The sequence below is a fragment of the Tamandua tetradactyla genome, chromosome 1 (assembly GCF_023851605.1).
Source record: "Tamandua tetradactyla isolate mTamTet1 chromosome 1, mTamTet1.pri, whole genome shotgun sequence".
NCBI lineage: Eukaryota > Metazoa > Chordata > Mammalia > Pilosa > Myrmecophagidae > Tamandua > Tamandua tetradactyla.
The window spans coordinates 143,489,340-143,517,105 of NC_135327.1; the positions used below are offsets into that span (position 1 = coordinate 143,489,340).

General features: G+C 35.9%; 1 protein-coding gene across 21 annotated transcripts in view; it reads right to left on the reverse strand.

The window, feature by feature from the left end:
- The window catches only part of SRPK2 (SRSF protein kinase 2), a 341,198-nt gene that overhangs the window by 58,899 nt on the left and 254,533 nt on the right, over nt 1–27,766 (reverse strand). For all 21 annotated transcript variants that reach the window (XR_013175857.1, XM_077159835.1, XM_077160609.1 and 18 more), the window contains 4 exons: nt 18,702–18,810; nt 17,898–17,985; nt 15,366–15,453; nt 7,525–7,631 (listed from right to left, as the gene is read on the reverse strand). Coding sequence is in view for 20 of the 21 variants with exons in the window: in XM_077159835.1 (XP_077015950.1) it covers nt 7,525–7,631; nt 15,366–15,453; nt 17,898–17,985; nt 18,702–18,810 (392 nt within the window). In the remaining variant the exon portion in view is untranslated. The remainder of the gene's footprint in view (nt 1–7,524; nt 7,632–15,365; nt 15,454–17,897; nt 17,986–18,701; nt 18,811–27,766) is intronic.

The window sequence follows — 27,766 nt, forward strand, 5'->3', positions numbered from 1 at the left end:
CAAGTCACCAAATTTGGAGTTTTACCATAGCAAGCTTAATTTAATAAGAAGAAGTCATTCCTCAAAAAGTTTCTGGAAAGGGCAGTAGGGATTAAACCAAAAAGATTTAAAAATTAAAACACCAGGCCAGAGACAGCTTTCCTATTATACAAGAAAGTCAAAACTACCCTTAAAAAAGTAACTCGTGGTATCCAGGGGTGAAAGTCTTCCTGACGACATGGGATATGACTCCCAGGGATGAGACTGACCCTGGCACCATGGGATCAACACCACCTTCCTGACCAAAAGGGGGAAAAGATATATAACAAAATAAGGCATCAGTGGCTAAGATAGTTCAGATAGAGCTGAGAAGCTAATTTAAAGCTTACTGTTAATGCTAGCTTCAGCTAGATATTGCTAAATGCCAGGGTTTGCCAAAACCTAACCAAAACCATTCTTGTTAACCCTAAAGAACGTCTAGGGCTCTATCTGAGATTCTCCAAAAGTTTCACACATTAAGATTACTTCTCAGAAACCTACACCCTCTAGATGGGTTCTTAGGCCAGATATGTCCTGAAACCCAGAGGGGCCAGCCTCTCCAGAACATCAACTAGCTCCACCCTCCCAGCCCTTATTATCAATAGCCCTTTCCAACATGAAAAAGCTAGAATAGGCATAACCCAAACACCCCTAAAGACTGAGAGAAGGATCAAAGGAGAAGGAGGAGTTACAACAGACAAGACACAATTTAACAAATGAGTATGACTGCTTAATCAACGCATTGGTATTTCTTTTAGTCTCCAGTGACTTGGAGCAGCTAGAAGGAAAAACCTAAAATGATGGAACGGTAACCCATACCAAAATCTGAAATCTGTTCTATAACTACTTGTAACAATGAACTTTGCTATTTATCGCTTTTTTGCATAAATGTTATATTTCACAAAAAATGTTAAAAAAAATTTTTTTTAAGTAGCTCGTGGCATTAAAGGAAGCTAATACCTGTGGTCATCTACAGTGACAAGCAATGTCACCACAAACTTTTCCATTTTTTGGGCTTGGAAATGAAAGATGGACAAAAGCTGCCACCTCTGGCTCAGCACAAGGTGACCATGGATAAATGAAGACAACCAAGAACTGATCAAAGGATTAATCACAGCATATAGGAACTCCTAAAAAAAATCTGAAATAATTATGTTATTTGTTAATCTTACAAAAAAATCAAGTGGTACAATTTATCTACCAGTCCTTTAAATCACAGAAAATCACAGAAAGGCCAGCCATTCTGTAAAGTACAAATACTTTATAAATATTTTTTGACTACCTAATATGTGAAAGAAAAGACTAAGAGATGTTATTTGCAATATATCATCCTTAATTTTGAGATGTGCTCATAACCAAGAAGGGGAGACACGATGGCTAGTTTGTGCTAGTCTCTATGCTGGATGCTTCGTAAGATGTCCTTCATTGACCAATTTCTACAATAAACCCACCAATTAGATATTATTACCCTATTTTACAGATGAGGAAATCGCTTCACAGAGGCAAAGAATCTTGCTCAGAGTCACAAAATTGTAAGTGCCAAATCTAGGATTTGAAATGAAGTCTGTGGCCAAAGCATATGCCCACTGCACATCCAGTGGTTCTCAGAGGCAATTTTGGTCCACAGGACACTTCTAATTATCAAAACAAGGTCGGGGAGGGTGGTACTGGCATCTACTAGGTAGAGACGAGGAATACTGCTAAACATCCTATGATGCATAGGACAGCTCCTGCAAGAAAGAATTATCCCATCCAAAATGTCAGCAGTCCTGAGCTTGAGAAACTCTGACCTATGATATAAGGCCTTGTAATCATTAGTAAAGAATCAAATACAGGCCATAGGCATTCCAAGAAGAGAAGTATCAATCCTAATGACGGCAGTATGAGAAGTCTGTCACACAGATGGGATTTCAGTTGAGCCTTAAAAATGTGGGGAGCGATATATTCCAAACTAATTTGGGCAGCAAATAAAGAAGTATTTGCAAAGTCCCATTGAGGGGCTGGGAAGAAAGGAGGAAATATTCAATTTCCCCATCCAGGGAATTCCTGATATTCTCGCAAGCAGTGGAGACAACCAAAACAAAAGGCTGGGCCCTCAGATCAGATCATGGGGTTCACCACTGTGCTGGTTTGAAATGATATATATCCCATCCTCCCTAGTAAAGCCATGTTTTAATCTAAATCCCATTTCATAAAGGCAGAATAATTCCTATTCAATTCTGTATGTTTAAAACTGTAATCAGATCATCACCCTGGAGAGGTGATTTAATCAAGAGTGGCTGTTAAGCTGGATTAGGTGACAATATGTCTCCACCCACTTGGGTGGGTCTTGGTAAATTTCTAGAGTCCTATGAAAGAGGAAACATTTTGGAGAATGAAAGAGATTCAGAGAGAGCAGAGAATGCTGCAGCACCATGAAGCAGAGAGTCCACGAGCTAGTGACCTTTGGAGATGAAGAAGGAAAATGCCTCACGGAGAGCGTCATGAAATAGGAAGCCAGGAGAGAAAGATGATGCCTTGCTCACTATGTGCCCTTCCAGCTGAGAGAGAAACTTTGACTGTGTTCGCCACGTGCCTTCTCACTTGAGAGAGAAACCCTGAACTTTGTCAGCCTTCTCCAAAGTATCTTTCCCTGGATGCCTTAGATTGGACATTTCCATAGACTTGTTTTAATTGGGACATTTTCTCGACCTTAAAACTGTAAACTAGCAACTTATTAAATTCTCCTTTTTGAAAGTCATTCTGTTTCTGGTATATTGCATTCCAGAAGCTAGCAAACTAGAACAACCCCTATGAAACTTATTCTTGCAAAGGATATTCTACTTAAACTTAGAACTCAGAACGTGGAACAAAAATCCTAGAATGAACTGGGACTCAGCATCAAAGGATTGAGAAAACCTTGTCGACTGAAAGGGGGAAGACAGAAATGAGACAAAATAAAACATCAGCAGTTAAGAGATTTCAAATAGAGTCGAGAGGTTATCCTAGAGGTTACTCTTATGCATTATACAGATATCCCCTTTTTAGTTTAAGGTGTAGGAGAGAGGTTAGAGGGAAGTGCCTGAAACTGTAGAGCTGTGTTCCAGCAGCCATGTTTCTTGAAGATGATTGTATAATGCTATAGCTTTCACAATGTGACTGTGTGTGTGATTGTGAAAACCTTGTTCTAATGCTCCTTTTATCTAAGGTTTGGACAGATGATAAAAAAATACGGGTTAAAATAAGTAAACAATAGAGGGAACAAATGTTAAAATAAATTGGGTAGAGGAAAAAGTAGTGGTTAATGAGAGGGAGGGGTAAGGGATATGGTATGTATGAGTTTTTTCTTTTTATTTCTTTTTCTGGAGTGATGTAAATGTTCTGAGAAATGATCATGGTGATGAATATACAACTACGTGATGAAAAAAGCACACAGGAAGGGTACATAAATTAAAATAAGTGGTTACTGATAAGAGATGTGGGATGGGCACTGGGGAAACACTGGGGTGAGAGTAAGAATTCTCAATGTATACCTCGTTATATCATTTTGACTTGTGAACAGTGTGAATGCATTACCTATTTAAAAAAATAAAATCAATTTATAAAAAACAAAACCCAAACCAAGAGCACAAAATTTCCATTGTGCCCCACAGAATCAGGCCTTGGTGGGGGTGGGGGGACAATTAGGTGAAAGCGCAACCCCCAGAGAACCTCTTTTACTGCTCAGATGTGGCCTCTCTGTCTCTAAGCCAACACAGCAAGTGAACCCACTGCCCTCACATCCTCCCCCACCCACGTGGGACATGACTCCCAAGAGTGTCAATCTTCCTGACAACATGGGACAGAACTCCCAGGATGAGCCAGGACTCAGTGTTACGGGATTGAGAAAGCTGTTTTGACCAAAATGGGGAAGAGAAAAATGAGATAAAATTAAGTTTCAGTGGCTGAGAGACTTCAAACAGAGTAGGAGTTTATCCCGGAGGTTATTCTTATGCATTATATAGATATCCCTTTTGTGTTTAATGGTGTACTGGAGAGGCTGAAGGGAAGTACCTGAAACTGCTGAGCTGCATTTCAGTAGCCTTGATTCTTCTTTTTTATTTTTATTTTTAATTTTTTATTAATTAAAAAACATTACAAGAAATACAAACATTCCCAACACATACACTCAGCAATTCACAATATCATCACATAGTTGCATATTCATCATCATGATCATTTCCCAGAACATTAGATCAATTCAGAAAAAGAAACAAAAAGACAACAGAAAAATATAACAGAAAAAAATAAATTTTATATGCCATACCCCTTACTGATCCCTTTCATTGATCACTAGCATTTCAAACTAAATTCATTTTAACATTTGTTCCCCCTATTACTTATTTTTATTCCATATGTTCCTCTCATCTGTTGACAAGGTAGATAAAAGGAGCATCAGACACAAGGTTTTCACAATCACACAGTCACATTGTGAAAGCTATATCATTATACAATCATCATCAAGAAACATGGCTACTGGAACACAGCTCTACATTTTCAGGCAGTTCCCTCCAGCCTCTCCATTACATCTCGGATAACAAGGTGATATCTACTTAATGCATAAGAATAACCTCCAGGATAACCTCTCGACTCTGGAATCTCTCAGCCATTGACACTTTGTCTCATTTCATTCTTCCCCCTTTTGGTCAAGAAGGGTTTCTCAATTCCTTGATGCTGGGTCTCAGCTCATTCTAGTTTTTCTCAGTCCCTTGATGTTGAATCTCAGCTCATTCTGGGATTTCTGTCCCACGCTGCCAGGAAGATCCACGCCCCTGGTAGTCATGTCCCACGTAGACAGGGGAAGGGTGGTGAGTCTGCTTGCTGTGTTGGCTGGAGAGAGAGGCCACATCTGAGCAACAAAAGAGGTTCTCTTGGGAGTGACTCTTAGGCTTAATTTTAAGTAGGCTTGACCTATCCCCTGTGGGGTTAAGTTTCATTTGAACAACCCCCAAGACTGGGGGCTCAGCCTATAGCTTTGGTTGTCCACACTGCTTGTGAGAATATCAAGAATTCAACTTAGGGAAGTTGAGTTTTCCCCTGTTCTCACCATTCCCTGAAGGGGACTTTGCAAATACTTTTCCACTCACTGATCAAATCACTCTGGGATTCATCAGGGCATCACCTGGACAAACCAACAAAATCTCATGTCCTACATAAAGTTCCATGTACTTAAGGTGTTCAATCAACTATCTACATAAGTTATATTAGGAGATGTACTAGTCAAAGTATAGATTTGTACCAAATAAACATTTTTTGCTTTAGTCTCACACATTAGTTGAAATTTTAAAATATTAAGTACCATCTACTTTCAGCACACTGCAGTAATGACATTCTTTTGTTCTTCCTTATGCAAAAACATTTTTTTAATTTGTACATTTAGTCACTAACATTATACACTCTAGGCATTCCTAGATTATACCATCTCAATCTTTATCGTCTTTCTTTGTGATTTCATTTATGCCCCAGCCCTCCTCCCTCTATCATTCTCATATGCAGCTTCATTCAGTGTTTTAACATAATTGTATTACAGTTAGGTAATATTGTGCTGTCCATTTCTGAGTTTTTATATTCAGTCCTGTTGCACAACCTGTATAGTAGCCTTGATTCTGTAAGACGACTGTATAGTGATGTAGCATTTACTTTGTGATTGTGTGATTGTGAAAACCTTGTCTCTGATGTTCCTTTTATCCAGGGTATGGACTGATGAGTTAAAAAAAAATTAAAAAAAAAAAAAGGATTAAAAATAAATAAATAACGGGGGGATAAGGGGTAAAATAAAATAAATAAATTGGGTAGATTGAAATACTAATGGTCAATGAGAGGGAGGGTAAGGGTTATGTTATGTATAAGTTTTATGTTTTTTTCATTTTATTTCTTTTTCTGGAGTGATGCAAGTGTTCTAAAAATGATAATGGTGATGAATACACAACTATGTGATGATACTCTGAGACACTGATTGTATAACCTGTATGGAAAATATGTGTGTGAAGATTTGTAAAAACTAAATTAAAAAAAAATGTGGGAGGACCTAAGAGCCTAAATCTAGGGGCCTAAATATAAGAGTTAAAACATAAAACATATAGAAGATAAAATAGGGGCAATGTGTCATGACCTGGGATTCAGCAATGGATTCTTAGATATGACACCAAAAGGACAAGCAACAAAAGAAACAATAGATAAAGCAAACAGATACATTATTAACAAAAAGCCCATTTTAGCTATTAAGCCATTGACACTACTATTTTCCTCTACCCAATTTACTTTAACATTTGTTCCCCCTATTATTTATTTATTTTAACTATACTAGGCATTATTTATACCTAACCTAATACTATATATGAGAAGAACAGAATGTTAATGTATAAGCTAATTCAGAGGCCCCTCTTTCCCCAACCCTCCAACTCAATTAACATCTGTAGAATCAGAAGACAACTTGTCAATTTGCAGTTCAAAGTCACAAAGATAAAAGAACTTAACACAAAGGCTAGCTAAACAATCATCTACATGTAATTTCAAAACCAAAATCTAGGATGTTTTTACCGTGCAAACTTCAAAATTTTTATAAAATGGGTAAAGAAACCTACTCCTGTTCATATGTATAAATGCACACTATCTATATTTGTTAGGAAGACACCGTCTCTTGAAAGTCACAATTCTCTAACTGTAAATCAATCCTATTCAAGAATTCTGTATTTCAAGCCTATGACTGCTGGGCAGGTCTAGCTCACTTTCTGAGCCTGGGGTGAAGGATAGGACTCTAAACCACTTAGCCCTCTTCTCAAGCAAACAAATAACCGTATTGATACATTACCTGCTCTGCAGAATTATCCTTTTTAGCAGAATGAACAATCCAAAATAAATCATATTTGTAACTTTCCTAATTAAGACATCAAGGGCAATGAGTGGAATACAGATTGATGTATTCCATGCTGAAAACTAAATCTGGTAGACATTTCTAATTAGAAAGAGCTCTTCTATCCATGGATACTTTCATTCCACAAATATCTGCTGGAACATCATCACTGAGCCAGACCCTAGCTGAAGGTTTTCTTTTGGCAAGGCAACTAACTGAACAGAGTATACATCTAATGTAATACTTCCTATATAATTTAAACATTTCTTAAATCATCTTTATCCTCCATCCAAGAATACTTAGAAATAGTAAATAAACACAATAAATTGCCTATTTCTTCGAATTATTTTCTGAGTAAATACATGGGATTTTTGCAGTACTGCCATTTACTAAAACAACTTCTGATTGTACCATATGACTTACCTTAAAAAAGATCAATATGCCAAAAGAAATATATGCCTGGTATTTACATACTACTCCCTTTACAACACAGAATGGCAAATAATTAAATCAATGTAAAATTAATTTAAGAAGAGATAAAAATATTATACAATAAAAGCAAAACAGAAATTCACGTTGAAAGAACAGAGGGTTAGGCACTGAGGGGTGGGAGGACCTGCCCTCTTAGGCCTCACCTGTCGAATGATACTCTTCACACAACGTACTGGGAGGCCTTGGTAGTTGGACTTAATGATCCACTTGAGGAGATGGTGACCAAGCACTTCAAAGACCATGCAGACATCTGGGACACGGTTAAGTTTTATTATAGATATATTTATTGGACTGATTAGTTACTAAAAGCAACACCATTGTTTTTACTTGTAAAACATATTTCTTTATAAAATGCAGCATCGATAAGAATATTAAAAATGTCCATTTGCTGTGTCTCACCTAAATAAAAAGAACTACTATTTACTAAGTTTTTCTTATGTTCCATATATTATTTAATGTAAACTCCTAACAACCTTGGGAAGTAAAATAAATGTTTCCACCATACAAATGGAACGTAAGGTTTAGAGAGTTTAAAGAACTAATTAAATTACCCAGTTGAAAAGAAAAGGAGCCTAGCCCGGATGCAATACCACATTTACCTATGCTTTTACCCACTTCAGAAACCTCCTCCTTCATAATGAGCCTAAAGGACAAGGAGCAAAAGTGAAACCTCATAGGAATCAATTAGTTCTCTGCGTTCATGAGGCAAAATACAAAGTGGTTACACCCTGGGTTTTAGAATCACATGTACACCACTTTGGCTAAAGGACTATGGCCAAGTTAGCTTAACCTTCTTCAGCCACAATTCTATCAATAATAAAACAGAAATAATGATGGTACCTTCCTTATTAGATTATTATGAAGATGTAAAGAAATATCACTACTGAAAACAGCAAATATTTATTCAATACTTACTACATGCCAGACACAGTTATAAGTATTTTGTATATTTTAATTCACTGAATGCTCACAACAACCAGTATCATAAGGGTTTGAGTTGCCTACCTAAATTTCTACTTCATAGGTCAAATAAAACACATTATAAAATAAAAATTTTCCAACGACAGTAAAGACCTACTTAATCTTTGTATTCAATAAAATCTCTCATTGAATAACTAGATCAATTTTAATATTACAGGCAGGTTTTAGGAAGGTATGATTACAATTTAAGACATAGCATTAAGACTAATGAAATCTCAGGAATCTGGATTTATTAACAGCCTGTTACAACTATGACCCACCAAAGTTCATCATACAAGTGCATTTATGTCAGGAATATGTGAAGATTTAAAATGGTCCTTGATAAATATGCAACTACGTGATGATATTGTAAGCCACTGATTGCATACTATGGATGGACTATATGTGTGTGAAGATTTCTCAATAAAAATATATATTTTAAAAAAGCCCTATAATACTTAGACTTATACTTGGCTTATAAAGTATCTGGATCTCCCACATGACAAAAATAACTGTTTCATTAACTGTTTTTAGTAAAAATAAGCAAAACATTTTAGAAGAACTTCTCCACTCGAGAACTGTGCACAGATATTCTAAACATGAGAAGTTTCTATTTCCCCAGCTCATTAGAAAAATGGCAAACTGTTAAAGGATAAAAATTAATAAAAGACACAGCCAAAAGCCCAAGCATTCTAAAATATGACCTAAATCTTCTCACATCACTGACAAATCTGGACTATGATAGTTTCTGAGCATTTTATTTAACAGCAAAAAATAGCCACTAGAATGAATAGATCAGAAACACTCCGTTTACCTACAAATCAAGTGGTATTCCCAAGAAACCCTCTTCCTCTTAATTATCCCAGGAACTGCACTTGCAGAGCTGTTCCAAGAGGAGGGGCTGCTCTCCCCCTAAACAAATAGGCTAATTTGGAGATGCCAGCACATGGAAAGGCCAATTCTAACTTCCTATTCATTTATTAAAAAGGAAAAACACTCAGCATTTAACAAAAATGATCTTGAGGAAAAGGGTGAGGTGGTGTCAGCAACCGGTGGTTTCTAGTATCCCTGAGCCCAAATTCTAGATGAAATATAAACTCAATCCCCAAAAATACATAGAAGGTATGAGGGGAGTTCTTCCTTAAGGTATCATATCTTAGTAGATGCAGACTAGATATTATTCTGGAGTTGAACTTGGGAGATCTTGTACTCATGTTGCTGGCACTTGAGAAGGTCAAATATTAAAATGCATAATCTGTCAAAACATGATATAAAGGAAAGAAAAAAGATCAAAAGAAGCAAGAAGAAACTGGTTCTTTTGTTTTGCTTTGCTTTAATATTTTTATTGAGGAATCTTCACACACATACAGTCCAACCATATGATACAATAAATGACTCACAGTATGATCACATAGTTGTGTATTCTTCACCGTGATCATCTTTAGAACATTTATATTACTCTAGAAAAAGGAGAAAAAAGTCTCATACTTACCATACATCTTACCCCTCCCTCTCATTGACCAACAGTATTTCAAGCTACCCATTTTTTAACCTTTATCTCCCCCTATTATTTATTTTTTATCCATATATTTTTACTCATCTATCCATACCCTGGATAGATAAAAGGGGCATCAGACACAAGGTTTTTCTCAATATACACGATCACATTGTAAAAAGCTATTTAACTATAGTTATACAGTCCTCTTCAAGAATCAAAGCTATTCCTTAATCTTGGGGTTAGCCCCTATGAAACTTATTCCTACAAAGGATAGGCTAAACCTACTTAAAATTAGGCCTAAGAGTGACCCCCAGAGCACCTCTTTTGTTCTCAGATGTGGCTTCTCTCTCTAAGCCAACTCAGCATGTGAACTCACTATCTTTCCTCCTACATGGGACATGAGTCCCAGGGGTATAAATCTCCCTGGCAATGTGGTATAAAAAGCGTGGGATAAGCCAGGACCTGGCATTAAGAGACTGAGAAAGTCTTCTTGACCAAAAAGGGGAAGAGAGAAATGAGACAAAATTAAGTTTCAGTGGCTGAAGAGACTCTTCAGAGTCAAGAGGTTAACCTGCAGGTTATTCCGATGCATTGTATAGATATTCCTTTTTAGTTTATGGTGTATTGGAGTGGCAAAGAGAAGTACCTGAAACTGTGTTCCAGTAGCCTAGATTCTTGAAAACGACTGTATAAAGATATAACTTTTACAATGTGACTGTGTGATTGTGAGAACCTGTGTCTGACTGTCCTTATATCTAGGGTATGGACAGACGAGCAAAAAATAAGGATAAAAATAAATAAGTAATGGGGAGACAAAGGGTAAAATAAATCGAGTAGATAGAAACACTAGGGGTAAATAAGAGGGAGGAGTAAGGTGGGTGGTAGGTATGGCGAATTTTTGCTTTTAACTTTTTTTACATGGGCAGGAACCAGGAATTGAACCCAGGTTTCCGGCATGGCAGGCAAGAACTCTGCCTGCTGAGCCACTGTGGCCCGCCTTGCTTGTTTCTTATTTCTTTTTCTGGAATGATGCAAAAGTTCTAAGAAATGATTGTGGTGATGAATGCACAACAATGTGATATTGTGAGGCACTGATTGTGCACTATGTATAGAAAGTATTTGTATAAAGATTTCTCAATTAAAAAAAAACAGAATCAAGGCTACTGGAATACTGCTGAACAGTTTCAGATACTTCCCTCTAGCCACTCCAATATACCATAAACTAAAAAGGGATAGCTATATAATGCATAAGAATAACCTCCAGGATAACTTCTCAACTCTGTTTGAAATCTCTCAGCCACTGAAACTATTTTGTTTCATTTCTCTCTTTCCCCTTATGGTCAAGAAGGCTTTCTCATTCCTATGATGCCAGGTCCCAGGTCATCCTTGGGAGACAGGTCCCACATTACAAGGGATATTTATACCCCTGGGAGTTATGTCCCATGTAGGGGGGAGGGCAGTGAGTTCACCTGCCAAGTTGGCTTAGATAGCAAGACCACAACTTGCTGAGTAACTAGGTGAAACTTGTTGCCACAACTGAACAACAAAAGAGGTTCTCTGGAAGTGACTCTTAGGCAAAATTATAAGTAGGCTTAGATCATCTTTTGCAGGAATAAGCTTTATAGGGCAAGCCCCAAAATTGAGAGCTCAGACTATCGAATTGGTTGCCCCACTGCTTGCAAGAATAACAGGCATTCCCCAGATGGTTGAATATTTCCTCCTTTCTCCCCAGTCCCCCAAGGGGACTCTACAAATACTTTTTTATTCTCTGCCCAAATTACTCTGGGATATTTTGTGACATCACACTAACCTGGAGAAACCAACAAGATCTCATACCTTATTCAAGAATCCATGTAATTATGATGTTCAAGGAAACTGACTATACAAGTTAAATTAGACAATGCGCTATCCAAAATATAAATTTGAACCAAACAAACATCTCTCCCTTTGGTCTCGCACAGAGGTTGAAGTTTGAAAATACGGACCATATCATCTTTTACCCAATATTCTGATTTACCTTAGTCCTATTCAGATAAGCTTCATTCATAGCTCTAGTTGAAGTCTGATCACTTCTTCAGCTTTTTAAACAGCTGCTGACTTTCACAAATTCAGTGCTCTAACTCTGAGTCTTAGGTATCACATAAATACTTGAAGTTTCAGGGAATGGCCAGGTTATATATAAACAGCTCAGTATCTCAGAATTTAGAAATATCAATTACGACTCCTAAATATATATGACTGCTCTGAGTGCTTACACTCTAGGACCCTTTACAACAGACCCCAACCTGATAACTCATGCTTTCGATTCTCTGAGTTTGGACATTATATGAGTGAGGCATGATAATATTTGTCTTGTTGTTTCTGACCTTACATTCAACATACTATACTTAAGGTTCATTCACCTAGTTGCATGCCTCACAACTTCATTCCTTCTTGTAGCCCCTCAGTTGCCCATTGTATATAAACACCACAGTTTCCCCTTCCATTCCTCAGTATTGTACCCTTAGGCCACCTACATCTATTGTGAATCATGAACACTGACGCCATAAACACCAGTGTACAAATGTCAATTTCTATCCCCACTCTCAGTTCCTCCAGGTATAAACCTAGCAACAGGGCTGCAAGATCATATAGCACACCCACCACACCATACTGCCCTCCTGAGGGGCTGCACCTCTTAGTTTCCCTCCAACAATGAATAGGTTCATCTCTTTCTCCACATTTTTTCTAGCACTTCTTTCTCTCTGTTCATTTTTAGTCTGTTCACTTGCATATCATGCAATCCAACTAAAATAGACACACCTTCACCACCGAAGTCTGTATGAAAACATTTCCTTTTCATCCACAAGGAATTCTACCCCTCCTCCAGGCCCCCCCACCCACTTACTAACATTTAGTTCTGGCATAATGCCTTTGTTAAATTCAGTGGAAGCATATTACAATGGTACTGTTGACTACAGACCCTAGCTTGCATTAACTGTTTTTTTTCTATATACCATCCATTTTTAACACCTTACAATGATGACATTCATTTGTCTTTCCTCATGCAAAAATGTTTTTTTTTAAGCTTTTTAATATTTATACATTTAATCACCATAGGCATTCCTAACTAATACCGTCTCAGTCTTTATCTTCCATCTTTTCTTCTGGCTTCATACATACTCCCAGTTTTCTCCCTCAACCATACTTATATTCAGCTTCATTCAGCATACTTCTATTATTGTTCTATCAGCAGGTAGTATCGACAGTGGTTTTTGACACACCCTTGGCACTCATGAGCTATACGGTTCTGAACAGTCCAATATTCCTGAATCTTGGAAAATAAAGGTATTGCTTACCCCAACCCAAGCACACCAAGGGCTGGCTATCTTAAAGGACCCAATATGAAAATATGGAAAGAATATTCTGGAAACTAAAGACACTAATCCCTTCTCCCTACTTGTGCAGTGTGTCAGCTCTGAGCTATAAGCGTATTTTGCTGTCTGTCTTTATTCCTCTGGGCTACCCTTAACAATTCCCCAGGTGGAAGGAGAATACGGTAGACAGATGCTCCGTTCCACAACCCCCAATAACCTCCTTCTACAATCCCAATAACTAACAGGCACCCAAACAACCTAAAAGCAGCCCAATCAAAATTAATTAATTAATTAAAATTAGTTAATGGTCTTTCTTATCTTTTGTGCTAAAACACATCTTTTCTAACAGGATGTAGAATTAAGACCAAGGCCTCCATTTAAAAAGCAGGAAGCACACCTAATTCTACCACCACACAAGAAATTCTTTCACTTTCAGAGACTCATTAATTCCCATCAGGGCAATTTCTTTTTGAGAAAACAAATCGTCTGCATCATCATTAATGAAAAAGAGAAAAATGTAAAATAAAGTAAATTAATATAAACTTACAGGGGAGAGAGGAGAATGTTCTAGATTGGGAGAGATTTAGGAGAAAACAACTTTGCCAAACTGTGATTCAAAAGAATCTTTAAAAAGTTATTTTTGCAATAAGGAGGTACCAAGGAATTGTTATTAATGCTACAGGGTGAATTAACGGCTTTAGGGTTATGTAAAAAAAAAAAGTCCATACATTTTTTCCCATAAACTTTAAAAGATGCAAACTGACATTTGCAGAGGTGAAAAGACATGATGTCTAGAATCTGATTTAAAAATAATTCAGCAGGGCGGGCAATGGTGGCTCAGTGGCAGAGTTCTCACCTGCCATACTGGAGACCAGATTCAATTCCCGGTGCCTGCCATGTAAAAAATAAACAATTCAGCAAGAATTCACTTATGAGCTTTAGTAGCCCTGTTCCTAATTTTTCAAGACATTCTATAAATACAATCAAGTTATCTGCAAATAGCAAAAGTTTCACTTTTTCTTTCCAATTGAACACACATTATTTCTTTTTCTTCCCTAAATACTCTGGCTAGAACTTCTAATACAATATTGAATAATGGTCATGGTTGCGGGCACATATGTTTTGTTCCAGATCACAGAGGGAAAAATTTTAGGCTTTCACCACTGAGTATCATGTTAGTAGTGGGTTTTCATATACACCCTTTATCTAGTTAAAGGAGTTTCCTTCTATTCCTTTTTTTCCTAAGTATTTTTATCAAGAAATGATTCTGTATTTTGTCAAATACTTTTTCTGTGTCAATTAAGATGATCATGTGTTTTTACCCTTTGCTTTTTTAAAGTGGTATATTACATTACTTGATCTTTTATGTTGAATCTCCCTTGCATACCTTGGATAAAACACACTTGATCATGGTTTATAATAAAAATAAATAAATAAATAATTTAGCGAGAAAGGATAGACTTATAAAGCCACTGTACTAGTCTCTCTACTTTTATGCATGTTTGAAAATGCTCATAATTAAGCAATTTTTAAAAAAATAAGGGAGGTCTCTTCCAAAACACTGGCTTATGTTGGACTTAAAAACTAGTACAGAAAATGTACCAGGCTTTTGTTCCAAAGTGGATAAATTGGGAGTAAAATAAATGAAATGAAACCAAAATACTTCCATATTCACCTGGCAGAATGACGATCCTCTGTAGGGACAATTATATGTTCTATCATTTGGAAACAGAATTTAGTACTGTATAGTATTAATGGTACATAAATGCAGTTTTTCTACATAGACATTAGCAGAACAGTTTTCCTTTTGCTGCCTTAACAGAAGTTTCAACTTCACGTGATGTTTTGTAGCCATTTGAGTACACATTGCTCTTATGTACTAATTTTAAAACATTTCAAGGAAAAAGAAGTCTGATCTAAGCTTCTGCTTACACCACAAAGATTAACTTCATGAAAACTAAAGGGAAAAATATTAATTTCCATGCTAAAATACAAAATTTCATAAATTTTTAAAAATAAATGCCTCTACATCAAAAACTTGGCAAGGCCTTTATATATACAATTCAAGAACTATATACAGGGCTAGTCATATTTCCACTGTTTGGAGTATAAAGAGAAAATATTTTATAATCCATCCATCAGGTAATAAAAGATTTCTCAGAAAGGATACGTATTCCATTCATGCCTGAAATCTTGAAGTCATCAATTAGCTGTACTACCATGTCTTTATTTGGGTCACCGGGATCACTTTCTCGAACCTATGCAAACAAAGAGAAATGCAAAAACAGAAAAGATTAAGATGGAAAATTATTTCCATTATATAAACCTAAATTGTTTATAATAAAATCAAAGGTATCTTTTTGGTCTACTTTTTAAAAATTTTTATTGTGATAAAATACAATAACATAAAATTTGCCATTTTAACTATCAACTCTACAATTCAGTGGCATTAATTACATTCATAATGCTGTGAAAATGTCACAACTAACCATTTCCAAGTCGTTTTCATCATCCCAAACAGAAACACTGTACCCATTAAGCAGTAACTACCCATTCCCCTATAATAACCTCTAATCCACCTTCTGTCTCTATGAATTTGCTTATTCATAGATAACTCATAGAAGTGTAATCATACAATATGTGTATCTAGTTCACTGAACATGTTTTTAAGGTTCTTTTGTGTAGCAGCATGTACTTCATGCTTTTTAGTGGCTGACTAATGTTCTATTCAATATATAGCCTGCACTTTGTTTATCCATTCATCTGTTGATGGACACTTCGGTTGTTTCCACCTTTTGGCTACTGTGAGTAATGCTGCTATAAGCACAGGTATACAAAGATCTGTTTGATTCCATCTTTTCAATTCTTACAGGTATAAACCTAGAATTGCTGGGCCATATGGTAATTCCATATTTAACTTTCTTAGGAACCACCAAATTGTTTTTCAAAGAGGCTGCACTATTTTACATCTCCACCAGCAATGTACAAGGGTGCCAATTTCTCTACATCCTCACCCACATTTGTTATTTTCCATTTTTTTGAAAGTAGTCTTCCTGGTGGATGTGAAGGGGTATCTCACTGTAGTTCTGATTTGCATTTTCCTAATGATTAACGATGTTGAGAATCTTTTCATGTGCCAAAAATTATTGGCCATTGTTTTTGAGGAAACATCTAGTGAAGCCCTTTGCTCAATTTTAAAATGGGGTGTTCCTCTTTTTATCATTGAGTTATAGAGGTTCTTCATATATTCCAGATATTAAACTCTTACTAGATGAATGGTTTGCAATTATTTCCCCCTATTTTGTCAGTTGTCTTTTCACCATCTTCATAATGCCCTTTGATGCATAAAAGTTTTTAATTTGGGGCAGGCCACGGTGGCTCAGCAGGCAGAGTTCTCGCCTGCCATGCCAGAGATGCGGGTTCGATTCCCAGTGCCTGCCCATGCAAAAAAAAAAGTTTTTAATTTGATGAAGTTCAATTTATTTATTTATGTTTTTGTTACTTGTGCTCTTAGTATCATAGCTAAGCACTCAATGTCAAATCCAAGGTCATGAAGATGGACCCCTATGTTTTCTTCTAAGAGATTTATGGTTTTAGCATTTATATTTAGGTCATTGATCCATTTTGAGTTAATTTTTATATGGTATGAGGAAGAAGTCTAACTTCATTATTTTGTATTTGGAAAACCAGTTGTTCTAGAACCATCTGTTGAAGAGACTCTTTTTTTTCCCCTCTCAATGAAGTTGGTACCCTTGTCTAAAATCAATTGGCCATACATAAGGTGGGTCTATTTCTGAACTTTCAAGTCTATCCCATTAGTTTATTTATCCATCTTTATGTTCCACACTGTTTTGATTACTGTTGCTTTATACAAAGTTTTAAAATGGGCAAGTGTGAGTCCCCCAACTTTGCGGTTCTTTCAAGAATGTTTTGGCTATTCAGAGTTCCTTGCCATTCCATGACTGTGAGAACAGGCTTTTCAGTTCTGAAAAGAGAACTGTTAGAATTCTGATAGGAACTTCACTGAATCTATAAATTGCTTTGGGTAGAACTAATATCTCAATATTAAGTCCTCCTAGTCATGAACACAGGTTGTCTTTCTATTTATTTAGGTCTTCTTTAATTTCTCAGCAATATTTTATAATTTTGAGCATGTAAAAGTGATTTCTTTTAGCTTCTTATTTTGAAATTATCTCAAAGTTACAAGAAAGTTGCAAAAATAATACAGAAATAATCAGAGAACACTAATGTACCTTCCCTATCTAGATACCCAGGATTTACCCATCTGTAACATTTTATCACAATTGTTATATCATTCTATTTCCTAAACATTTAAGAGTAAGCTGCATGCATCATGTTTTTATATCACCAAATACATCCATGTGTATTTCCTATGAAAAAGGATATTCACTTATATAAACACATTACATACAGCTATCAAGTTCAAGAAATTTAACATTGATTTAATGTATACAGTCTATAGTCTGATTTTTTCAAATGTCCCACTAATGGCCTTTTGGGCATTTTCTCCTCCATTACTAGATCCAGTCCAGGATCATAAAAGTAAAGTTTTTAAAGTAAAAGATTCAGCATTTGAACTTATGAAAAAATAAATCAAGTTTAATTAATATTACCCAGGAACATCCTCCAGTAAGATTTTGAGTCATTAACTTTTCTGTCATTCACATTTTTCAGTACTTACACATTTGAGCAATTTTATTTCATCCAAAGCTGTCTCTGTATAATGCTGGGCACTTTTTACAACTTTCATTGCAACAAATCTTTTCCCCCTTAAAAAAAAATACATATTTTAAATAGTACCAACAAAGGAAATGATCATTATAATGTGATCTATCCAGTAGATAGGAACTTTCAATACACTTTCCTTAAAATAGTACTTTTCAAACTATGGGGCCACAATTAACCTAGTGGGTCCACAGGTCAAGGTGATCTATTTTTTTGTTTTGCTCCTTTGTTCTGTCTTTTCTTTTCCTAATAATTAATTAAGTAGATTGGGAAAATATCAAAGTCAATTATACTAAGGGTGAGTATTTTCTTCTGACACATTTTGTTTCAGTTCATATACATATACACATGTACTCGTGTACTGGGTAGCAACACTGGTTCTTAACATGCCATGGTTGAAAAAAATAAAAAGGCCAGAAACCCCTACTTTCAAAAGACTATGCATTAATATTTCCTATTTGAATGTTTTTCTGATATAGATGAATTATTTAAAACCATATGACCCCAATATAAAACAACTCCAGTGAACAAGCTTTAAAATCAAAGTTAGAAAGAAGTTAACATTTTAAGATACCAGGCGAATGAACTTCAAACTGAGAACTAAAAACAAGAGTGTGGCTAAAGGAAACATGCCTGTGCTAAGCAGTACTTTACATGCAACAACAGAAGTAGGTGTGTCCCACAGCCATGCTTTCTTAGAAAAGAAAGATGTTGAAATAAACCAGTAACCACAATTGTACAAATGACAAAGAACACTTACTGCATATCCCAGCACAGCCAGACAGTAGAGAAGTGTCCCCATCCTAGCTTCCTAATAACATGATACCGGCCATTGAAGAGGTCTCCTATTTTTACTGGATGATAGCCACCTTTTATTAAAGAAAAAAAAAAGTTTTTAATTTTCAGAAAAAGAGTAATAGCATTTCAAATCTTTCTTTACCTATCCACAATGTCACTAAGAACAGTTCTAAATAATACAACCATATTAAAAGATATTTAGCAATATAATGTTTTTTCCCAGGAATAGCTTTCATTAGGAGAAAAATATTTTAGGCCTTCCTATTAGACTTTCTGCTCATTTTAATTTAATTTAAAATAGCAACAAACCATCCAGCACTCTATAAGCACAATTTTATGCTTTATATTTAAGTCTAGGTGTATATCTAGGAGTGCACTAGCTCTTGCTATCTCCAAACAACCTTTCCTTTCTTCTCAGTTGAAAGTCTTGAAGCACATGAAGCACATGACAACATGGATGAGCCTTGACGACATAATGCTGAGTGAAAAAGCCATACACAAAAGGATAGATACTATATGATTTCGCTTTTATGACCTTGGTAAAGGTAAACTCAGAGACTTATAAGACACAATATAGGGGACCTAGAGATACACAAATGCTAGAGATGGGTGAATGATTAGCTAGTGAGGTTAAACATTAGTAAGGTAATGGATAGAAGAGAAGGCAGTACATTAGTGAGTCTATAAGTAATATTGCCATATTGAAGATGAACATGATTGAAAGGGGTTGTATAAAGCCATGTATCCCATTGATTAACACTATTAATATGAATAAGTTCTTGCATGAATTACTTCAAAGGTGTGAATCTTGTACAAAGAGTTTATAACATCAAGGTATAGGGAGAAAACTACTATTGCATACTGTGAGTTATATTTAACAGGAAGACAGCAAGAGTACCACAGCAATACCAGGGGTAAATGGGGGAGAAGGACAAGAGCGAAGTGGAAGTTTGGATTTTCCATTTGGTGAGGGTATATTTATCAGTTACTTTTGTCTTTGGAGCAATGAAAATTGTCTAAAACTGAGAATATTGATTATACCATTAAGTGAGGATAATATGAGACATATACTGCTGAGTTAGACATTGTACATGATATTCAATGGACAGAGGTGGTTCAAGGATACACTGACTAAGAAGCAGAATGGCAAACCATGGTGTATACATATGATCGAATACTGTGCAGCTACAGAAAGGAATGAAGTCGTGAGACATACAATGAACATCTTCCAATGAACCTGGAAGACATTATGTGATGCAAAATAAGCCAGAAACCAAAAGGCAAGTATTGTATAGTATCATTTAGGAAATACTTATAAGAAATGGGGGCCTACATTGTAAGATCTTATAGCAGCCACATTTAGTTGGGAACTGTAATTGTTATTGCTAGATTTTGAGAGGGTGTGCTATATATGGATAACCTAGTATTTCCCTGGAACTCTGTGTACCTGTGTGACACCTGAGACTCAGCGTTGGCATTCTGCAGGTTCAAAAGTCAGCATTGCTACATACAACAATTGCTAAAGAAACTGAAAAAGAGATTAGACTTCAATTAGAGATAAGAACAAAGCCGACTGGACTGGGACTAAGGTAAATCAGAAAACAGGGATAAGGAGAACAGTCTGTATTTTAGAATTTCACCTACTGTATAAGATCAAAGGAAGAGAGGCTTATTTTGTCCAAAACCTAAATTTTCTATAGCACATAATATAACTCAACCAGTATGGATAGGTCATTTAAAAACCCAAGCACATGGAGCCCAGAATGGGAATGAGGGCTTGTAATTCTGTATAGCTTAATGTAATGCCCAGATACATCCAGAGTATATTGAAAAGATAATTAAAAAGTAGCAGTTAGCTGAATAGCACAGGTACATGGAATCTTGAATAGGGCATAATAAGATCTTATGGGGCTGTCCAGGTTAGTGTGATGCCTGATAAATCCAGGAGTAATGTGGTCATAAACAGATAAAGAAATATTTGCAGCCCCTTGGGGGACTGGGGAGGAAGGAATAAATATTCTCAACTTCCCTGTTTGGAGAATTTCTTATATTCTTGCAAGTAGTGGGGACAACCAGATCAAGGGGCTGGAGCCCTCGATCTTGGAATTCACCCCTACAAAACTTATTCCTGCAAAGGATAGGCTAAGCCTACTTATAATTAGACCTTAGAAGTTAACCCCAGAGAACCTTTCTGTTGCTCAGATGTGCCCTCTATCTATAAGCCAATTCAGCATGAGAATTTTTTGCCCTCCCCCTCAACACGGGACATGACTCTGAGGAGTGTAAATCTCCCTGGCAACATGGGACAGAAATCCCGGGATGAGCCGGAACCTGGCATCATGGGATTGAGAAAGTCTTCATAACCACAATGGGGAAGAGAGAAACAAGACAAAAAGTTTCAGTGGCTGAGAGATTTCAAACAGAGCTGTTTATTTTGGCTAGTCATGTTATTGTTTTTTTAATGTGAAATACCTACATAGCACTTTTGACCATTTTTCTAATGGGTTTCTTGATCATTTTATTATTAATCTGTAGGTACTCATATATTCTAAATACAAATTCCTTCTTGGTTACACTGATTGGTTAGAAATAAGACCTGATGAAATGAAAAATTGAAACATGATATCCAGAGAAACTAAGGAGACTTTTTTGATGGTTTGCCAATATGTATGTATTAAACACCATGTCTCTCCATCAAAAAAAAACATTTTAGGATATATAAAATCAATTTGTATTTCTACAAAAGGACAACTTCATAGACCATTCAGTTTGGGGAGATATTCTAAGGACAAAAAGAACAGCAAAGAAATCTTAAACTTTACCCAGTAGGTTTATTGTTAATAATAATAATAATATTATTTTGAAATATTCTATTTATATTACAAGATAAACTAAGTAAATGTTTACTAATACCAGTATAATATAAAATAACATAAAAATAAGTAAACATAAGGTATTTATATAACATATATTAATGATTTTCAGTGCAAAAGAGTGAAAATATAAAATTTCCTAAAAACTTTTCCATATAAACTGGAAACATTATGAATTCATTTAAAGTATTTACTTCCTTGCACTATAAATAGTGCAAAATATTTATTAACAAATATTTATTCCTTGTCTTCTGACAGGGCCTCATTATTTATGATGTCTCTGAAATAGTAAGAGCACCACATCTATATACGGCATTCCCTAACAAAAGAAATCAGTCTCCATGGAACAATGGACTGACATTGGAAAAGCTTAAGGTGAGCCTGGGATACCACACTGTACCAGAGAGCAACAAAATGCTAAGATAAATTGGTCATTCAGACCAAAAGTAGACAGCTTGAAGGGTTTCCAAAGACCATATTTGCGACAATTTGAGCATTAAGAAAGAATAATATCTGAAACAGATTATAACACATTGAATAAATAAAATACCAAAATCCATACTGAAAACTGAAAAATTATGGGAGCTCTTCCTCCCAGAAGAATGACAGTTAATAAATGGAGAAAGTGACAAAAATAGAAAAATTACCATTTTTTCAACTCACAGTTTAATTGACTTGGCCAAGGATGATCAGTGAATAATAAAAGTTTTAGGTCAAATTTATATAGGGAACACACAGTTGACCATGCAGTTGACCAAAGTAACAGTCCTACAGAATACCTGGCAATTGCAAAGGAACAAACAGACTTTACAATGAAGAGATTTGGCAGTCAACACTTCACAGTGACTAAAATACTAATAGCGAGACAACCTGAAATTATGTGTCTTTTGATGGAATATGAAATATACAGCATTACCTTTAAAGTTAGTGGGTTTTTTTTAATTATTATTATTACTTTTATTTCTTTTCTCTATATTAACATTCTATATCTTTGTCTGGTGTGTCGCTAGTTCTTCTAAACCGATGCAAATGTACTAAGAAACGATGATCATGCAACTATGTGATGATGTTAAGAATTACTGATTGCATATGTAGAATGGTATGATTTCTAAATGTTGGGTTAATTTCTTTTTTTTTTCTGTTAATTAATTAAAAAAAAAAAGTGTTAGTGGCCAAAAATTTTTAATCTGAATTTAACCAAGCCTCGAGACATAAATTCCAGTTTGCAGTACTAAGTACAGAAGATAGAGGAAACAACTGACACCAAGAAGAATCAAGCAATCCAGAATTTGAAACAGTCTAAAAAGACAACTGGTTCATACCATGGAACTGAGGAGAGGTGGTAGAGAGCACAGCACATAGATCAAATATTCCTCGAAATATATGAACAAATTATAAGAGTAAACCATGATTGGATCCTAGATTTAAAAAGAAAAAAATAAAGGTGCAAAATAAATTCTTGAGACAATAAAGTAAACAGATGATATTATGGAATTATTAATTTTACTAGGGTATAATATTAATATGATGGCTGTATAATATGAGAATCCCTTCCTCCTTAGATGTTGGCTGAAGATGTTAGGAGTAAAGTGTCCCATGTCTGCAACTTCCTTTTAAATGATACAGCAAAAGAAATACTAGCAATTCTTTGATCTAAATGAAAGAAATGGCAGGTATTCATTATACTATTCCTTCAACCCTTCTACAGGTTTCAGAATTTTCCTAAGAAAATGTCATTTTGGCCATTCTTGCTCATTTTCTCCTCCCAAAGGCGAGCTGGTCAGAGGAGTTTTGACTAGAGAATTAGGCAGAGCACAGTAGATGAAAACTAATTCCAGCTACTGGGATGGATAGAGGAGAGAGACTCTGCAACATGGACAGATAACGAAGGTTGGGAACACAAAGTTTTCAAAAGCTAACTCTAAAAAATGGCTAAGAAGAAAAATAAATAAGCAAAAACCTGTTCAGGGCCCAGTTCTAGGTTCTTGGCATTTGAAGCAAACAATACTGAGAGATAAGTTATCATTCCTACTGAACAAAGAAGGGGAAAAAGAAATTTACAGAGGTTATGCATTACAGTCCAGTGTTACCGATGAAGTAAGCATTAGATTTAGAATTAGAATTGTTATCTGCCAGATACTAGCAACTGTACTCTTTCTTACATACCATGTTTTAGTATTGACCTATTAGCTTCCCTCTATGGCTAGGATTTCTAATATGAACTAAGTGCATGTGTTGTGAATAAACAGAGAAAAACTCTGGAATAAATTAAAAACCCACTGTGTGCTTAACTATTAGTTGAGATAAAATAAATATACAGATGAAGCAGAATTAATTTTGTCTCATTCACATCATCTCTGTTACTCAAAAAGGGTGTTTCTGCACAAAAGATTTTTTGTTGCATTTGTTTTTGAGCAAAATATTTACTACTGCTTGTTAACTTTAAAAAATTATGTAAAGGTCTGCAATTTTAGATAACTATTCTCTCAATTCAAGATAGCAAAATTATTGACTGAATTGGAAATTGTCTATCAAAAACACCAGTAGAAATGTTAAAACTACTACTAAATATCAAAAGACAGCAGGACTAAGGGAATAGAGTCCTCATAACCACACAAATAAATAAGCAATAACAAAGATTCTAACACAACTATTAAATGCCCTTCAGACTGGGGAGATTCAAAGGCACTCAGAAAGAAATCATTGTTACTTAAATACTTTTGAATGTAAATTAATCTCTGCTATTACAAATATTCCCTGTAACATAAATGAATGTGAGCCATGTTGAGAGGGAATATCAGCACAGAGGGGTAATGTCTCAAAAAGACCAGAGTCCCATTTATCTATGACCTAAAGAGGCAATGAATATTATTTGAGGGTCAATTAATATGATAAATGCAGGAAAAAATAATTTTTGCTGTGGAGCTACAGAGATTAGAGTCCACAGAGTGAGCAACACTGACTACTAGAAACATTAATATAAAAGATGATAAATAATTCCAAGCCCTTCCCAACTGTCAATTACTTTTACAAGTTTGTGGTTGGATTCAGGAACACTGATACTACTATCATTTACTACGTGACTCTGATCAAGGTAGTAATCTTTCTGGGTACTTGTTCCAACTGAACTCCCTTAGTTGGAACTAAGGGAGTTCCAACTGAGCATCTATTAAGTGCCTTATAGTGTTTACTGCTGTTCTACCACTATCCAAATCCTTTGTGACTAATGACGCATTAAGTCAGCAGGCCAGATAGGGTAAAGGGTAATGCCCACAGTTGTTTGAGACATAAACTCATGGGCCCAGTGTAAAGTAAGTCATCAGGATAGCACATTTAGTAAAAGGCTTCTGTTACTCCAGATATGATGATAATTTAAAGCTGTCAAATGTCAAAAATAGACATTAACTCATCCTTTTATTAACAGTTTTCACATATTAACATACTCTTATAAAAGAATTGAGACATTCAACACTTAAGTTCAATGTCACTTTCCAAGATTAGGTGATAAAAGACTAGGGCTTCCAACCTAGGTGTCTGTCCACCTCTCATTCAAGTAAGCTAGCTGCTAAATTGTGAACAAACTTGATGAAAGGCGCATATGGCAAGGAACTGTGGCCTCTGTAAACAGCAGTAAGGAACCAAGGTGTGTGAAGGGCCACCTGAGTGAGCCTGCACATGATGGCAGCTCTGACCGGCACTTGACTGTATCCTCATGAGAGAATCTGATCCTGGTTAAGGCACTCCTCAATTCCAGCCTCTCAAACACTGTGAGACAATAAAGTTTGTTGTTTTAAGCTGCTAAATCTGGGATGGGGTGCAGGTATGGGGGTAATTTGTTATACAGCAATACACCTTTAAGACAGTGACCACTTTGGGAGTGTTGGGAGATAATTTTCCATGGGTTTCTTGCATTTATGCACAAAAGGAGACACTTAACACCTCTGTTCCAGAATATCTTTTAAAAGTGTCTACAGTGAATAGCCTTGGAAAATAGAGATATTACAGGTTGATTTGCTGTCTAGTATAATAAAGATACTGTCTCCCTCCAGAGTAAAAGATGGGCAGGTTTGCTTTCAGGTATTTATAAAAGATTCAGGTTTCCTAAGCATGGAGTTCATTAGCTGTGATACACACCTACACCCACTGCCAGTATCCACCTGGGTCTGATTCTGCATCTTCCTTGTTGGATTTGGGGGGCAAGGGCACCAATAAGAACACTGTGTTGTGAGTAATAAAGTCCTCTGACTCAGAGATGTCATGTCTTTTGAAAGCATCCATGAAACCCAGTCTCTGACCCAGAAGTTTCATGTCTTTTGAAACTGTGGCAAGCTAACTTGTTAGCTTGCAGGTAGGGTAAAATCTCATATCCTCCATGGCTTTTGATAAATTAATCTTTGGTATCAGTAAAGAACATTTTCAGAGCAAACAGGATTTTTGGGTTTTTTCCCCAGCTTATGAAATTGTCAACGTTAGAACCACTGCATCTCCCTCCCTGCTTAGATGACTAAGAAACTCAGAATCAAACCTGCAACATTCTCTCAAATTGTGCAGATTCCAACTAGTAAGTATTTATGTCTTAACCTTACCTGACTTGGCTATTTCTAATTTACTTAGTGCTTGCTGTAATTTCTTCTTCTATTTGTCTATTATATTACATGCATTTATCTATAAAGTTCCTCAAGTAAGTATGGAAAAGGTTGGTATACAGATATTGGCTACTTATCCTTCAGGATAAACTCAAGGAAGGACCTCCTCCTAACAAGCACTTCCTGATTTTCATGGCTGAGGAGGTGTCCCTGTTTCTGTGTTTCTCTTTATGCATCTCTATCATGGCTCACTGTGTATTGTTACATGTCTGTTTTCAAACATACTACATGGTACTTTATCATTTTTCTCACTTGTCTTTCCCAGGAGATTGTAAACTCTATGAGGAACAGGACAAGGTTTTTCTTAAAGACAGTATCTTCTGTACCCAACACATAGTCTAGATCACAATAAGTATGGACAAATAGAGGAGCAAGCAAGAGAGTGACCGAAATTCAGACAAGAGGGATGGATATGGAAGGTAGGGAAGTTTGTTTCTCTGTTTCTTGGGGTTAGGTGACGGAGAACTGGAAAAGGTTTCTCCAGATTAAGTTGTGGGCTAATATTAAATTGTGAGTTATTATTATACTACAACAGAAAATAAGAGGAAAGCACTGAAGAAAGAAGAGATACCATGAGGAAAATCACAAATGCAAAAAGGCTGGTTTAAGGTAAAATAAATAGTTCTACTTGAGGCTAAGAAAGGAAACATGGATGGTAGACTGTCAAGAGCCTAGAGAATTGCACTAAAGTATAGATTCTAATTATCAGTTGTGAAAATAAATTTTTTTAAAAAGTTTATCATTGGAAGAGCTCTCTTATGAGAACATTCCCCATATTTCAATTATGACCAGATGGGGAAAAAATAAACTAATATTCTAAATGTATCTCAGGTAATACTGTATAAAAATATTGCAAAGATAATTGCTTAGTGGGAAATTTACATTTTTATTACACTCCAAAATTAAAATGTGTAGTACTTAAGGTAATTTGGCAAGAAGGATTTAAAGCAGTGATAAAATTTAGGAGATTTTGAACAAAGCTATCATGAGTCCACAAACATTTAAGAGTTCAAAAGACACAAAAAGCTCCATATTCTAGCATAGCTGCAATCAGAATCCAGGCGAAGAAAATTAATAACAAAAAGGAATCTTTTTCTGCTTTTTGATCAGTAATTGTGCTGGTTTGAAAGGAAGTATGCCCCCTAAGAAAAGCCATGTTTTGATATAAGTCCCATTTCTTAAAGGTAGAATAATCCTTATTCAATCCTGTATATTTGAAACTGTAATGAGATCATCTCCCTGGTTGATGTGATTTAGTCAAGAATGGTTGTTAAACTGGATTAGGGGATGACATGTTTCCATCCATTTGAGTGGGTCTTGATTGGTTTACTGGAGTCCTATAAAAGAGAAAGAGATTCAGAGACAGCAACACTACAAAGCAGAGAGTCCACCAGTCAGCGACCTTTGGAGATGAAGAAGGAAGACCCCTCGCGGGGAGCTTCATGAAATAGGAAGACAGAAGAGAAAGCTAGCAGACGACACCATGTTCGCCACGTGCCCTTCCAGCT